Below are 16,155 nucleotides of genomic sequence, written 5' to 3'. Positions count from 1 at the left end.
ACCTTGTTGAAGCTGAGACTGTAGAGGAATTAATTTATGCTAATTTCTCACAAAAAGTCAAATCCATTTATCAACAGTTTCCATTCCTCAGCAAAGCATACAAACACACCTAAATATTGGGGAAATTAAGATATGCAGACCTTGCCGTATGAATAGCAATAGATAGCTTTATGTGCAGGCACAGATTAGCAAGCAGAAGCCAATCGTGGAACACCAAGGGTGGTGCCACTCAGTCTCCCCGCTGCTGTTGGCTGTGTGCTGCTCTCCTGTCTCCCGAAAGTGACTAATAGATGCACAGTGGTAGTTAGAATAAATAGCATATTCTAGAACCCAAACTACAGAAACTAACAATCCCCAAAGAATGTGACAATTACTTAACAATATTAATGCTGCCTCTTTAAGGATAATGTTTTAGGTGAATAATATAAGGTTGGAAAGTTCAACCAGAAGGGATGAAAGCAATGGGAGGTGGAAGCAAAGATAAGGGAATAGTTTACAGGTGTGTCTGTGATTGTGCATTTCCCCTCATGTGAGAAAGAACAGGGTTAAGGTAATTTCCTCATATTATTTTCCATGTATTTAAAATTTACACCAGGTTTAGTGGCATAAACCTTTAATCCTTGCACTCAGGAGGTAGGTAGAGGCAGCCAGATCTCTGTGAGTTTGAGAACAGCCTGGTCTGCATAGTAAATTTCAGGACATCCAGGGCTATGTAGATTCTGTCTCAACAGAAAAAAATATTGACAACAAAAATTGCCAACCGTTACCCTTTCAAAAAAGCTCTGGGGTTTCCTTGGCTGCACCTCTCATACTCTGCTTGTGCTGCAGGGGCTTTCTGCTTGGTTTGCAGAATTTAACTTCATTCATGTCTCTGACCATCCTCAGCATCCATGGTCCTCTGGATCACAATTTGTTCATTGGCAAATTAATGGTTTACTTTAGGTAACCTTTATATTATGTTCTTATCCCTTTCATCCGATACTGATATCAAGATAACAAAGAATGCTGGGGGGGGGGAAAGCAGAGTTATTTCAAAACAAAGTAGTTGAGCTTGTGGGGATTGTATGCAAGTACAGAAATAACAAGGTTGGTCCTGAGATGACAATTGTTTTATTATCTATTTTCTGTCTGTCTGTCTGTCTGTCTGTCTGTCTGTCTTCTCTTTCTCTCTCTGTCTCTTTGTCTCTCTATGTCTCTGTCTCTCTATCTCTCTGTCTCTGTCTCTTTCTCCCCCCTCCCCCCCCGTGTGTGTGTTTGTCTATCCATGACCCATCTCCTCATATACACATGTGTGTCTCATCAAAATTTAAAAGGATATAAACTAGGATCCTAATGGCTCCTTTTAAAGCATAGTATTTTAACTGGTGTCCCCTGTGAATTTTCCTCCTATGCTATCTGTCAGTTTAGCCTTAACCTTCTTCCTAAGAAGTGTTCTTTTTAATTTCGTGGCCTTTTATACAAGATGGGGCATATAGCATTGTGGGTATTTTGAGTGTGTTTGAATGAACTTTTCTACTAACCAGTTGAAGTTCTTTCTGTAGAGTAGTCTTCAACTCGGAAATGTAGCTGCTGTTGTTTGTGTCATGTGGTTGACAGTCCCTGTCTTCTAGCTGTTAAAAATAGTCAAGACAATATTTGTAACAATGGAAAGTGTCCTCCTGTGATGTTCTCCCAATAGCAGCAGGCACTCGGATGTATTTCTGGGTTTTGTTGATGGTAGCAAGAACTTCACTTTTTTAATTTTAATACAGAGCACAGTGACTCTGGGTTTTCCACTGCACTTCGGCTGATCTGTCATGTCTCGAGCCAGGACATGCTCAAACTACATAGACATACAGTGGAGAGAGAACAAGAGAGTTCTCTATAGTCAGTTTCTGCTACCAGCTTATCCTCCTGAATAAATAAAGCCCATTTCCTTAAAAAGAAGCTTCGACGTTTTATTTTGCATTGACTTTATAGTCATATGAATTATGTTCTCTGATATTAGCTGAAGTATAAGCTTTCAAAAAACAGACAGAGCAGATGCAACCATGGGTCTTGTCTGAGACCATCAATATTGTAGTCATTTACTCTTGAACTTTTCTGCTTGGATGACCAGAGCATCACCCTCTTGACTTTCAACAGGGAAAAGTCATAGAAAGAGTGCTTAAAGGTCACTTGCGTTTCTGGGTATCTGGCTTTGCTTAAATTGATAGAAGGTAAAGGTCACACTGTCCATGCCTCCATAAGATGCAGGTGAATTGTTTTCTGGCTTGAACTATACCACATTTGCTGAATGTCAGCTCTTGACATGGTAAAAATTAATTGCAAACAATCATTACAAGTGCAAGAGGTTTGACCCTAAGGAGTTGAGAAGAGATGTTTCCTAGAACTGCCAGGTAAAGAAAACTTAGAGAAGGGGGTCTCATGCATGCAGAGATTTGAGCTTTGTCTGCAAGGAACTCCAAGCACCTCAAGTTGCATGGAACACCTCTCCCCCAGCATCAGTAGTGACTTTTTAAAAAATAGTCACTTGATCATCAACTTCCTAGATACAAAGGTAACAGAAAAAAAAAAAAAAACCATAAACATATAAACATGTCCATGTTTTGTAGTTCTTCATCTTGCAACTACCAAGGTAGAGGTAGAGCCAATTTGTACTTCATATGAATAGACACAGGCACACACACAACTTTTATTTATGGTTTGACTGCTTTCTATGCTTAATGAGAAAAGCTTACATACAGAGCATCGGAATAATAATAATAATAATAATAATAATAATAATAATAATAATAATAATTGCAATGGCGATCATCCTTGACTTAGACATTTATACCATGTTTCTACCTCACAATAGTGTGGTACAGCCCTTCTGCCTTTCAATTTTAATATAGTTCTCAGTAAACTCCTTAAAGCATTGGATGTTTTATTATAGAATAAGATCGCTAAGATGATTTTTACCTAACCAGGTGTAAGGCCAAGTAAGGGTTCTGAGCACATCTCTGGTGGGTTTCACTAAGCTATATGGAGTAGGTTATATGTTTGATAGTTTCATCCCTATAGTGTCTTTTCATCAAGATGTAAGCCCATCATTAATATGATTGATTAATTACAATGACAGCAGCAACACTAGAATAAAAGGAAATATTGATAAAGAGGCTGATAAGCAGATATAACACAGCCAACCAGTGAAGTGGTGAAGTGTGCACTGTGTTTCTTTAGCTACTTATGACACATTAAGATGAAGGAACCAACCCAAGTCTGTACAGTCAGCAATGGGTTGAGTAGATCCAGGGCCTCCTCTGTCTCCCCCTGTTCTATTTTAGTGCTTGGACAAACCAGCTAGGGCATTCTGAGGACTGGGGCATACTCAGATGCATGCTTAGCTGTGGACCATGTATCATGTCTGTATATCCCATGTGGTGCCCTGGAATTGACCAAACTTGAGCTTGAATCATCTGGACCTGCTCAAGTCTCTGCTAATGTGTGTGCTTTGCTTATCCCCAGCCCCACTGGTGGACCTCACTCCTACCCACAGCGGATCTGCCATGCTGATGTTGCTCTCAGTGGTATTCGTGGGGCTGGCCGTATTCGTCATCTACAAGTTTAAAAGGTGTGTGCTTTCTCTTCTGCCCCCTCCCCCTCCCCCCCCACACCTCCCTCCTCTTTCTGACAGGTTCAGAAGCAATAAATCACAGTGAAACTCACCTCTGGTACAGGGCAGTGATGCTTTCTGTTAATGTTTTAGGAAAATTCCGGGGCTTAATGTTTATGCCCAGATGCAAAATGAGAAAGAACAAGAGCTGATCAATCCAGTCAGCCACACTGAAAGCAGGCCCAGTGTCCCTCACCCTGACCTCAGGAGACCTGGCCAGCTTGTAGATGAGAAGGTGGAATCCCAGCTCCTAGGTAAATGATGCCCGGTGGCCATCAGCTGCCCAGGCTCAGTAGTCAACTAACCTGCCCTCTAACCCCTTTCTGGCTTGATGTAATGACTTTCTTCTGCTCTAACTTTCATGAGAGAAAAAGCTAAGATGCCTCTTTCTTGCTCCGTTTTAGCTTTATACGTTCATTAAATCCCCCACCTCCCCACCCCCATTTAAAAAAAATCTCTTTCTTAAACACTAAGCTTTCACTAAATTTCATTTAAGGACGAAAAGCTTCAGAGTCTAGGGGAGGTGGATAGAAAGGCAGACAGTAAACAGGGTGTGGATTGTTGTGAACAAAACATATAAGTCTATACTACAGACAATTCTGAGACTAAATTGCTTTAGAATACCAGAAGAGCCAGCCATAAGGAGACTGGCTAACTCAGCTGTAGGGAAGGGTTTTTGTATCTTTGTTTTGTTATTAGTCCAGTGGCTGTCTTGAAACTATCACCCTGGAAATGTGGAAATGGAGAACCTGATTCTAGGAAAAGCATGCTGTTTACAAAATATTTAGGATTTGGGGATGCTGAGAGCCCAGTTGGAGGAGTAGACTATGGAGGAGCAGACAGATGCCTTTCTCTGTTTTGACCAGAAGTTTTGGTATCAGATGTCAATGCAGCTTTGTTTAACCTGTGATCTAAGCATAGGAGTCTGATACCTAGCTGGAGTAAGCCTGAAGCTCAATTGCTAAATCTTACAATTATTACAGAAGTTATTGACAACTTAGACAAACCCAGGGAGCTGGCATGATGGATTCCTTTCCCTCCTATGGCCCTGCTGACTGTGGCTGACTGAGATGGAGAAATTCTATGATACTCCATGCTTCATGCTAATGCCATGATGCCAGCTTACCGAGAAGGCCTTTATAGGAAAGATTTTTAATCTGTTACTTGGAAAAAAATTGTTTGCAAATAAAAAGAGAATCCTCTTTTTAAGTGCACCTGAGAAAAGTCGGTGGCTGTATTAGAGGAAGTTTAAATGCAATGAGTAACACTAGCCAGAGATAATAATAACAACTGCAGCCACATCTGGTGTCCAATTTTCACAGTTCATTTTCTTCCATTTGGTGGAGACAGGGTGATAAAAACACACAATAGCTTGGGGTTAAAATGTATAGAAGCTTTTCTGCCTTCCTGTCCAGCGTAGCACCACGCACTCTGTCTGTTTCCTCCTAAAGTATCTCAAATGCTGCATAATTTAGGGGGTCATTTGGTTCTCTGTCTCTATTTCTATGCAGTATGAATCAGTGTGGCTGTTTATTAAAGTTGCAATTCCTCCTTCGCTCTGAACATTTCGTAGCACATTGCAGTCTCTAACACAGTTCTATTTCCAGTGTCATTAAGTGAGTAAGTGTTACCACGTTTTCTCTTAGGAGAGTAGCTTTACCCTCCCCTCCCTCCCCTTCTACTCAACCTGGTGACTCATCTCTCCGATTGCAAAGACCGAGACAAGCCACTCCACCTTCATCGCCAAAGCGGGGATCTGCTGGGGCACAGTTTGCAATTTAAGGAAAACCCCCAAAGGCTACAGGAGAGCTGCTGATCAGAAAAGAATTCGCTCTTGTCAAGTGCATCATCCTTCATGACCACTAACTTTGTTTTTTTTTTTTTTTCTTCTGTTGTTCTGTTTCCTATTTTGCCAGGAAGTATTTCCATAGTTGCTGAGAATCAAAGCACAAAAGAAATCCCTACCTATGTAAATGTTTGAATGGAGGACGCCTTTAACAAACAAACAAACAAACAATAAAAATAAAAATAATCAAAATCCAAAATAACAAGTAAACACTCACTGCATCGGGACTTTTAAATTCTTCAGACACAGACAACAAGGGTTTTTAGCTTTAAGCCTGTGCATGTGGACATTACCTGGAGAACATGTTTGGAGGGGCAGTGTACAGGTGCTCTATTTTAATGGAAAACACTCCCCTCCCTCTCTTTTCTCTTTTTCTGATCGGTTGTGTTTGTAGAAAATTCATAACATATACAGGCCAAGGAAATCTGCATGTACTTTTGGAAATAATCTTGGCTCTAGACTTAACAGTTATTTTAGCCCTAGGGGCTGATGGTGGACTAGCCAACCCCAGCCTCTTCCTCAAACACAAAAACATGCACAGGACTCTGAAGCCCTGAGCTGCTTCTCTGTGTTCTTTAGTGTCACATTTCCTTTCTAAGTTAGTGTTAGTGGCTCAGTTGGTCAGCACCGACCACAGGCTGCTTTCTCTCCATGTTCGGTGGCCGCAGGGACAAAGATGCTAGTTAAGGATTCATATCCACATTTGCAGGTTTGATAGGAACAGAAGGGAGGCTAGGAAGCAAAGTGTATCAGGAATAGACCTTTGTTTCCTGCTCGGCTTTTCTCCTTACAGCTTTCCCTACTCCTACTCCAAGGAATGTAAAAACAAAGACAGAAACAAATGGGAATTTTTTCCCCAGTACTTACCTGGTACCGTACCTTCCCATTTGATTGTCCTCCATGTGTGAACATGTTCTCTGGACATCTTTTAGGCTTTTCTCCTCCCTGTTCTCCATTATCTTTTGATTTCTCTCTCTTTTTCTGCTCAAATGTGTTGCTAGATTTTGGATATTAAATCTATTTCCTAAAACTGGCCCAGCCTACGCCAACCCTGACTCTTTTTCTCACAAGTCTTTAGCTCTATCAACTTTGTACACTCTCAAGCATGCCAGCCTTTCTGTGCTCTGGCCAGGCTGCACCCTGCCCAGCTGGCTTTAGTTACATTTCCCCTCTGTCTCCTCCTCAAAAAACTTTCTTTGCCAAATACCTCTGGTTTTCCCACCTGGAAACATATACTGTGTGTAAAAGAGTTTATACATCCCTAGTAATCCAAACCTGGACATGTGCTTTGGACAGGAAAACAAAGAGATGAACAGTGACGGTTTGTGTATTGACAAAAAAAAAATCGTATGTGGTCCAATTCTAGAAGATTCTCTTGAGAAATGTTTTGAAAGTGTGACTATACTGGAAGGCAACAACTTCTGTGATAGTTGCTGTTATCTGATATTTCCAATCAAGAATAACCATATTTGTAAAATAAAACTGATTTTTAACCACAAGGAGAAACAGGTTAATGGACTTAATGTATTGAAAAACCTATATAAATCAGTCTTCTCATATATTTGAATGAGAACTTGACCATTTAAGATGATCTCACTGATTCCCTGTATGTACTCTGGTCATTAATTGTCATGGTATTGATAAAGAAAAAAGTCAATATAAATGGAAGTGTAGCTGCTTACAGCAAAGTAAGGCTCACAACCTTCAGGGCTGCAAGCAAAAGAAAACCAGTTTCCCTAGAGGAATCAAGAAAGAGGTCCCAGAAAAAGAAGCAGGGATCCTTCTGAAGTTCTAGTGACTGAGGATTCTTCACTTCTGTGAACTACAAAAAGCCCAATCTCAAGTTGGGATGAAAGCTATTCTGGTAAACCACTTTGAGAAACTACCCTCCCTCTCTTGGCTGGGTCCCAAAGCCAACAACAGTGTATTGTGTCAAGGGCCTTGGTGTATTCCAATGGTCAGTCCTGCCTTTGAATGGCTGACTCAGTGATCAGATGGCCTTGTATGACTGAGGCAAAGGAAAAGTAGGAAACCTGATGTTAGAGGTGAATCAAGCAGAAAGCTTTATGATAGAGAGTGTCCTGTGTGAATTTATATGGTCAATTTTGCCTGGGCACATAATCAATCAATTCTCAACCTGCCAGGCTTCCTATCTCATAGGAAACATCATCACTGATTATTCTCTTCAGTTGGAGTCTTCCATATTTAGTTTGGAAGACGAAAGTATTTAGAAACCAAAATAGGTCCACTCAAACCAGCACAGGGAATCCTTAGCATTGCAGTTCAGTTGACTCTAATTAAAAAATCATTATAAAAAACAAACAACATTTTTTGATCTAGCACAGTGCCTTGCCTAGAATAATATTGTGAAAATTTGTTTGTCAATAAAAGGACAAAAAGTGAATGAAGAGACATAGGAAAGAAGGGTCTGTAAGGCTTCAGGTAAAATAGAGAGGAGCATGAAATTCCTGGCATCCTGGACAGCAGCCAAAGTGGTCAGCTCTAGATTCAGCTTCTCCAGTGTCCTCATTTGCCTCTGCTCAAAGCTCCCTCCCACCTGTATGCATCGGTGGTTGGTGAGGCAAAGCAGTGCTTAGAGAGGACCTCCAAATACCTATAACCTTGGCTAGCGGATATCAAAGTGTGAGGCCTAGGACAAGACTATCACTGTCACCTACACTTGCTTAAATGCAGATTCAAACCAGGCTAAAACAGACCCTGCTATTTTGGAAATTCTGGAGGAATCAATAGAATCGTTTTCGTTTATGAATCCTGGCTGTCCCAACCAAGTGTTTCACCAAGCCATCCGGGTGGTGATGATATGTGCTCAAGTTTGAGAACCACCATACCAGGTCTTTCGGCCAAATCCCAACAAGAAAGGAGCATTTAGAAGCCACAAGTGGGATGGAACCAAGTGCCTGTCTCTCACTTCTAGCAGGTGCAAACACGATGAGATGTTTGGTGGACCTAAGGCCAAAGGAATGTAGGGAGGAATTTATAGTAGGTAAGATTCAGGGCAAGCTACAAATTGGATACTGCAACCTTTCTTAAAAGCCCAGAGGGCAAACTGTGCATGCTCTACCCTGAGCTTCTCACCACCATTTCCCCCTTGCCTTATTCTAATTGGATTCACTGTCCAAATGGCAGAGGTTTGCTTTGCTTTTTTTTCAGAAGTTCCAAACAGCAACTTTGAGAGCAGTGGGGTGCTTGGCAGCTGTTCTGTGTTTTCCAGGATTCCAACTGAGCATTGAAACCCCTCGTTTGCCAACTTATTTTTATAGGAAGCCAATTTAAAAAAAAATGAAAGTTTTCTTATAGTATTGGGACTACTTCTAATTTTAAAATGACTTTTTTGATGTATTTTTTGTTAAATACTATGTAGTGTAATGTATAATTGCTCTTGTTTATTGCTTTTACAGTCATATTTATTAAACAGATAATGTCTCTAAAGTCTTGGCCTCACTGTGTTTATTTAATTCCATAACCATGGTTTAGAAGTTTTAAAAAGTAAAATGATGTAGTTATGAGATTTCATAAGTGCTAATTGTGTCAGAATACATTGAACTCTACCCTCCTGTGTCTCACTCGGAATCTTCTCTTCTCCCTGAGTTCTATTTACATTCCAGTTAACTGGGGGATGTCTGTCCTCTTACAACAGAACAGTGTTGCACTTAAAACTCACTCTAACATGGTTACTTTGGAGTGAGTGGTGGGTTCATTGCTATTAGTCTGAATTTTTACACTATTAATAAGGAAAAGCAATTCAAAACATTAGAGTTCCCACAGGACAGAACCTAGGGCATGCTAGGGGCTCGTAGGGTAGGATGGGAAAGGCTTTACATTTGGACCTGGAGAAGGGGCTTCTACATCTGGCTGTGCCGGGTGTGTGACCCTGGGCTAACTGCCTCAACATCCACAAGCTGCAGTGGCTGCCTACATATAAGGAGGAAGAAGCTGACCTCTTCCGTTTTGTTATTCTCAGTGGGCAAGGTATTCCCAAAAGAACCAATAGGTGGTTAAAAACTCACGGAAGAAAGTAACAGGGACTAGATCTAAACATTTCCAGGCACTTGGCTTTCCTACATAATTGAAATCTCATTGGATACATGTTGTTCTTTATATTCGGTCTACGAACATTAAACCATCCTTTGCCTTCCTATCTGGGTTAGAATGGCGGTGCTAATTAGGCCAGTTTCAGAATGCCTTGACTATTTTTAGCTTGCCTTTAACTTCCCAAATTAAGTACTCAGCTCCCTCTTTCCTTTACAGGCCAGAAACTGTGCTGTCCTATCTCCTTAGGGATGGCCTGTCTCTCATGTCAGTCAGAGTGAAATCAAAAGGCAGAAAATATCTCTAGGTAATTTACACAGAAGTGATTAAACACAGGGGATTTGTTGCTTACGTAACAGGAGAGTGAACATACCAGGAAAGAGCAGACAAACCTCCAGAGGAAGCCCTGAATTTTCCAAAGCTGGAGGGACACAGGCTGATATCACCAGAGTCCTTGGGCCAGGACACGTGGATTGAAGCTGAATTCGCGGCACCTAGATCTGGCTGGATCTGGAACCATGGAGGAAGCAAAGCTAAGACCATTGAGGCTGCCCAAGCAGAGGAGACTGGAAGGGATGGCCCTTTTCCTTCCTCTTCTCTTTGTGGACACTAGAGCCTTTGAGATGCTGTTGATAAGACAGGGATTAGAAAGGGGAACATAAGGAATGAATTTGGAAAAAAAAAACAGAGCAGTAAGTGATATAACACCCCTGCCAAGCTCTCAGCCTAGATCAAATAGAAAAAGCTCCCCTGGCCCCAACACAGATTAAATGGCTGTGCCCTTCTCTGGCTTGTTTGTCATGCTGACATATTTAGATGGTGGCTATCATGTTAGTATGAACAGATCCTGTTATAACTCTCCTCCCACTTTGCTCACTTAAGCAAAGATCTCTATTTTGGCTTAGTCCTTACATTCCTTCAGCATCTAGCACTGGACATTGCCATTAGGGGGCACTAGATAAATGTTTGATGAAACGCAACCCTTAGGTTTTAGCTTAGCATTATCAGTAAGTCCATTTTATTTAGCACTGCTCTCTGAGGTGGCTTCACAGGGCAAACCTAACCCAGCCAGCACCTCTAATTACGTGTTCAATTGCTGTTTGTCAAGAATCAACACCTCCCTGCTCTTCTTCTGGGCTAGCTCTCAAGCTGCTGTGTTCAAGGAGCTATTCTTAGACATTAATTTAAGTAAAATAATTACTGTTTAGAAAAAAAAAGGAAGACAAGAAGCTAGCTAGAAAGTAGAATAAAAAGCAAAGCCCTAAATTTGGTTTCTGAATGATCAGTAATGTGTTTGCTTCTTTCCTAAGGAAATAATAATAGAAATGAGTGTTTGAAAAATTCACATTGGAAACTGGCAAGGTAACTTTATAGGGTAGGTGTGTTTGTTGCATAGCAAGACCATGACCTGAGTTCACTCCACGGACCCCACAAGGTGGCAGAAGTGAACTGACTCCCAAGAGTAGTGCTCTGAGCTCCACTTGTTCATAAGTACACAAGCATTTGCGTGCGTGCACACGTGTGCTCTCTCTCTCTCACACACACTACACAATTATTTTTTTTTAAAAAATCTATATTTAAAGAAAATGCATGTTTGAGTGTTGCTTGCATAAGAGAATCCCAAAATAATTTCCGGTGGAAAAATTGCAATAGAATGGCTGGCTATTGTAAATGTTGCATACCCTGCTAGGAAATCTGTGGTTTACTGAGTGTAGATATGAGTTGATCTATGTGTGCAGATATGGCTATAGACAGGGATAACATAGCTGCCAATAAGGCAGATATTGTATAGCTACCTCCATAGAATATAAATGCTACTGGGGATATTAAAGAAATTATGTCACTGTCACATATATTGCTATTTTACATATAAGAGAGTTTCAAGACACTGAAATATAAAAATAAAACATGATAGGCATCAGAGTGACAGCGTCAGGAATAAGGGTGAGGTAAGTTTGCCTTCAGAAGCAAAAATGTCTACATGTCCCAGGAACACTTCTCTTGGAGCTGAAAGGATAAAAATTAGAGCATCTGTTGGGATGAAAAGTGCATTGCCCCAGTTTCCAAAGTTAATTTTAGGACCACCCAGAAAACAAAAACAATTAGGAATTTAAAAGATAGAAACAGTAGATGGCATGGAAAAATTGACTTCCTGTGCTTCTGCTCAAGAGTTTCCCCCAGTAAATTCCATAGAGGAAAAAACAGTTGGTTTCATTAAGAAGCACTGTGTTCAAAAAAAAAAAATGAGAAATAGCAAGAATAAAACCTAATTAACAGGTAGTATCCCCATTAAAGCAGCAGGACCCATCATTTTTCTATTTTTACACAAAATAAGTAGCACCATAAACAGTACAGTTGGTAGTTAGTGGTAATTTGGTAGTTTATGGTAATTATGGTAGCAACTTGACTTGGTTTCGGCACTATACCTCTAATCCCAACCCTCTGAGGCAGGAGGATCACCTGTGGCCTTAGTTACTTAAGGACGGGACCCCATAAGCAAAACAGAAATGAAGCATTTGAACATAGTAGCAGAACAGGAGAGAGAGACCTAAAAGAATAAGACAACCTTCATATCTACCATCCTTTCAGCCAGAGGCCCCTAGATGATACTGGCAGCGTCGCCCACTTCCCCGCAACAGAAGCAGCATACAGTTCATAGATTTTGCAGCCACTCACATTTATCAACCTGACTCTGGTTCCAAGATTGTTAAACTATTGTCAGACTTCACTACAGAAGGTTGTACGAAGCCCACATTTCAGATTGTCTGTTAATGCCAAGACAGATGAAGAGGTTTTAAAGATAAACATTTCAATATGTGCATGTTTGTGTACCTGCTTAAAATCTTGTTTACATGTTAACAACAGCTTTTCGGTGTAAAGAAAGATTTAATGAGTGCATACAAAGTAATTGAAGACAAATTGTGGCAGAATCATATTTAACATGGATGGTTTCCATCGAAATTATCTTTCTAGAGGCTGGAGAGATCGCTCAGCAGTTAAGAACATTGGCTGTTCTTGCAGAGGACCCGGGTTCAATTCTCAGCACCAACAAGGTGGCTCACAAGCATCTGTAACTTCAGTTCCAAGAGATCCGACACCCTCTTCTGGCCTCCATGGGCACCAAGAACACACGTGGTGCACAGATATACACCCAGGAAAAACACCCATACACATAAAATAAAAAATAAAATGATTTTTCTAAAGTATTGAGAGGCAAAAGAAAATTTTTATGAGATGTAAAGAGCAGAATTTAAAATGTCGTGGGATGAAGTAATAGTTTGTATACAAAGCACAGGGCAGACAGCATCTCAGTGATAGAATTCTTACTTGCCTAAAATGCATATTGTCCTGGATTCAAATGCTAGTACTGCCATAAAATGTGAATATATGTATATATACACTTATAAATAAAGAAGACTGGATGAAAATCTAAAATATATTACCCCTTGTTATTTTTAATTTCCCAAACCATGGATGTTTTAATTCCCTCCATCTTTGAAATAAACATGTAGCCCTCATACACCTGGACTAAACCTATCTTAAATAGGGTATAAAAGGAATGCTTATAAGGAATTCGATATGCCTATTAAACCAACAATATAATTATAAGCTGTGTATATAGTTTCTAGGATGATCACAATTATTGAAGTGTGTAATTATTCGCTTTAAAAACTAAAAATTAAGCAACTCTGAATGTCATTTTTATCAATTGAAATTCATACTGAGATGAAAATATTAATATGCTGCTTTTGTATCTGTAATCCATGAACTTTCTGAATATATTCTATTCATTTTTAATTAAATTTTTAGGTTGTCATGCAAAGTAATGAGTTTTATTTTGACCTTTTCTCATATAGGTGTCATTACTCTTTGCTACCATTTGTTACCACTATAATGAACTTTGAAGGGTTCAAAATTCTTAAAACATATAATCTTACAATCTATATACACACAAACACACAAACACACACAGTCTTATAAAATATGAATAATAACATAGCATAAAGATATGGTAAATAATGTAAATAAAACTTTATTCCTTAATAGGTAGATATAAGTGTATACTTAAAAAAATAAGTGTATACTTGTGCGTTATTTAGATATATTCATACATATATAAAAGTTAACTCATGTGTTACATATAAAAGGAAGTAACATTGACCTGTTATGGTACATAAACATACATGAAGGTGTTCTAGGATGGGGCCTGGACCTATCACTTGCATGGCTTTGTTTATCCCAACCCAAGGCTTTTTGAAGATTGTCTTATTATTCTTCAGTCACGATGATCATCACCAGTTGGAGGGAAGATGCAGACAGAAGTGCTGTTCTGAGGTTGGATGTGGAAGTTGTTGCAGATTCCTCCTGCATCACCTTTCTTAGTCATCCCGTTGATTTCTGAACCAGAAGCTGTTTCCTTTATCCTGTTTCAGTCACTAAAATGGATGCCAACCCTTTAGTACGAGCATTTATAGTATTTCCCATACCTGACCACACACACACACTTGACAAGTGGCTCAGACTGGTCTAACCAAGGGAGAACTGAAGAATTAGAGAAAGGAAGTCCTCATTAGCCAGTGCCAAGGCACAGAGGCCGTTCTGACGATGCAGATAGAAGTAGACTTATCAGTGGACATAGCATATGCAAATGCAGGTGGGAAAATGTGTGAGAACACAAATCTATTGGGCCCAAATACAACCAAAATATAATTCCCAGCACAAGGCTTCTGATTGACTTGAAAATAAAGAGATTAAACATAGAGGTACAATGAAGAAATTGTGAATGGAAGATACAACAATGGTGATGGAGCAAGTCTCATTTTTTAAAGTTGTATATATCACTTTGTACCCACCATGTTATTTAATCCCTACAAGGACTTCAAGGGAAAGTGGTTGTTTCCTGTTATGTTAAGTGAAAGTGGAGTTCAGAGAGCAGGAAGGACTCCCTGTGATCACAGTCAGAGTGACAGGATCCTCAGTGGGCCTGCTCCCATCAGAGCTCAGCTGTGTGACAGATTAAACAAGAGCTGCTCAAAGCCGTGCGAATCGTTTCCCAATGTCTTCATGTGCCACATTTCACATGGCTCAAAAAGCAAAGCAGATGCAATTGTCCTCAGCAGAGTGCTTGGCCAAGTTTCCGTCTGGAAGAGTGCCCAGAGAAGATTCAATTCACCCGTCTCCTCTTCAGAGCATCTCTACTGCTGGAGATGTAATAGATATCTCAAGGGACTAGGCATGCACATCCTCTGAGCAACTGGAGAAGAGGGAGAGCAGACATAATCCCTCCTCTCTCCTCCTCTCTTCTCTCTTCATTCCTCTCTTCCTCCCTCTCTCTTTCCCACTCTCCTTCCTTCAGACCCTCCTGCCATTCCCATCTCCTGGACTAGCAAGCACAATGGTATTGATTAACATGAGATGCATTTTTCCATAGAAATAACCACGAGTGCTCCTGGGAGACAAAAAAAGGGGAGACAACTTTTGTTTACTAATTTCTCATAATTCAAAAGACTATCTAGTACATTATTCTTAAGTTCTACCAGTGTTTACAAGTTCACTATAAATATCACTCCTCCGTTTTATACTCTTGAGTTTATATAAAAATAATCCAAGGCGTGTATCAATGTGAGCCAAGAAGATGCAAAGGGCCTGATAAAAACGTGGTCCAAAGGGCCACTGGAGGGTAGAGTTAAAGGGAGTTTAACTGGAAGATGTTTACTATCTTAAAAAATAGGTAGAGGTAGTTGAGTAAAATGTACAACTATTGAGGTAGATATGTTAATTGAATAAGAGGGACATAACACTGAAAACCTTAATCACACTTCAAAGGTCACATGATCCTTTGAAAATATGGTATGTATTTTCACAAGGAAAAAAAGTATTCTTCTGAAAGCAGACATCAAATCTGTTGCTAGCCCTTGCTGTTGAGCTAAAGAAAGACTTACTCCATTTGACCTGACTTGACATGACACACAGAGGAAGTGGGCTATACAAGCTCTGCAGGAAGAAAGAGTTGGTATTTGTTTTTGTCTCTGTCTCCAGGAAACAAGGGGATATATAGCATGTGTGTTCTGTATACCAACATCAAGTGATCTGACAGCTAGTAGGTCATACTGCTTATCTCTCTCACACACACACAATGCATGTACACACACCTTAACTTCTTAGTGATGGTTCAACTGGTCCTACTTTCATGTTCATGAAGGAGGCTCCTCTTTCACGACCTCATTGCCAGGCAAGACTTTGCTTCCTCACTTTTGCACCCGGAGTACACATATTTTTGTAAGAACACAGTATTAAGACTTGTGGTTTTATTGCTGCATATGAACACTTTGCATGGAGCATTTTTCTGTTTACTTGGCTTTGTTTTGTTTTGTGTGTATGTGTTTTTCAATATATTTTATTTTCTTTGAACATTTCAAAATAAGATATATAATATATTTTATAATATATTATAAATTACATATTTATATATTATTATATAATATATTATAATATAATAATATATTATGTGTCAATAATATTATGTGTTAATAACATATTACTATGTGTTAATAATATATTATTATATTAATATATCATTAATATCATTATTAATATTATAATTTATATTAAATATATAATT

At 39.6% G+C, this 16,155-nt stretch overlaps 1 protein-coding gene across 6 annotated transcripts in view; it reads left to right on the top strand.

Annotated features, from left to right (window-relative positions):
- The window catches only part of Sorcs1 (sortilin related VPS10 domain containing receptor 1), a 503,533-nt gene extending 490,229 nt beyond the window's left edge, over nucleotides 1-13,304 (top strand). The window contains exons 25-27 of one of the 6 annotated variants that reach the window (XM_076924054.1): nucleotides 3,490-3,595; nucleotides 3,731-3,891; nucleotides 12,507-13,304. In XM_076924054.1, coding sequence (XP_076780169.1) covers nucleotides 3,490-3,595; nucleotides 3,731-3,891; nucleotides 12,507-12,607 — 368 coding nt within the window. In that variant the 3' untranslated portion in view covers nucleotides 12,608-13,304. Of the gene's footprint in view, nucleotides 1-3,489; nucleotides 3,596-3,730; nucleotides 3,892-5,283; nucleotides 8,624-8,654; nucleotides 8,936-12,506 lie in introns of those variants that run through there. The other 5 variants (XM_076924083.1, XM_076924092.1, XM_034507542.2 and 2 more) reach the window with 5 other exon arrangements.
- The last annotated feature ends 2,851 nt before the right edge of the window (nucleotides 13,305-16,155 follow it).

This window comes from Arvicanthis niloticus, chromosome 1, assembly GCF_011762505.2.
Source record: "Arvicanthis niloticus isolate mArvNil1 chromosome 1, mArvNil1.pat.X, whole genome shotgun sequence".
Classification (NCBI taxonomy): Eukaryota; Metazoa; Chordata; class Mammalia; order Rodentia; family Muridae; genus Arvicanthis; species Arvicanthis niloticus.
This window is presented reverse-complemented; position numbering and strand designations above follow the sequence as displayed.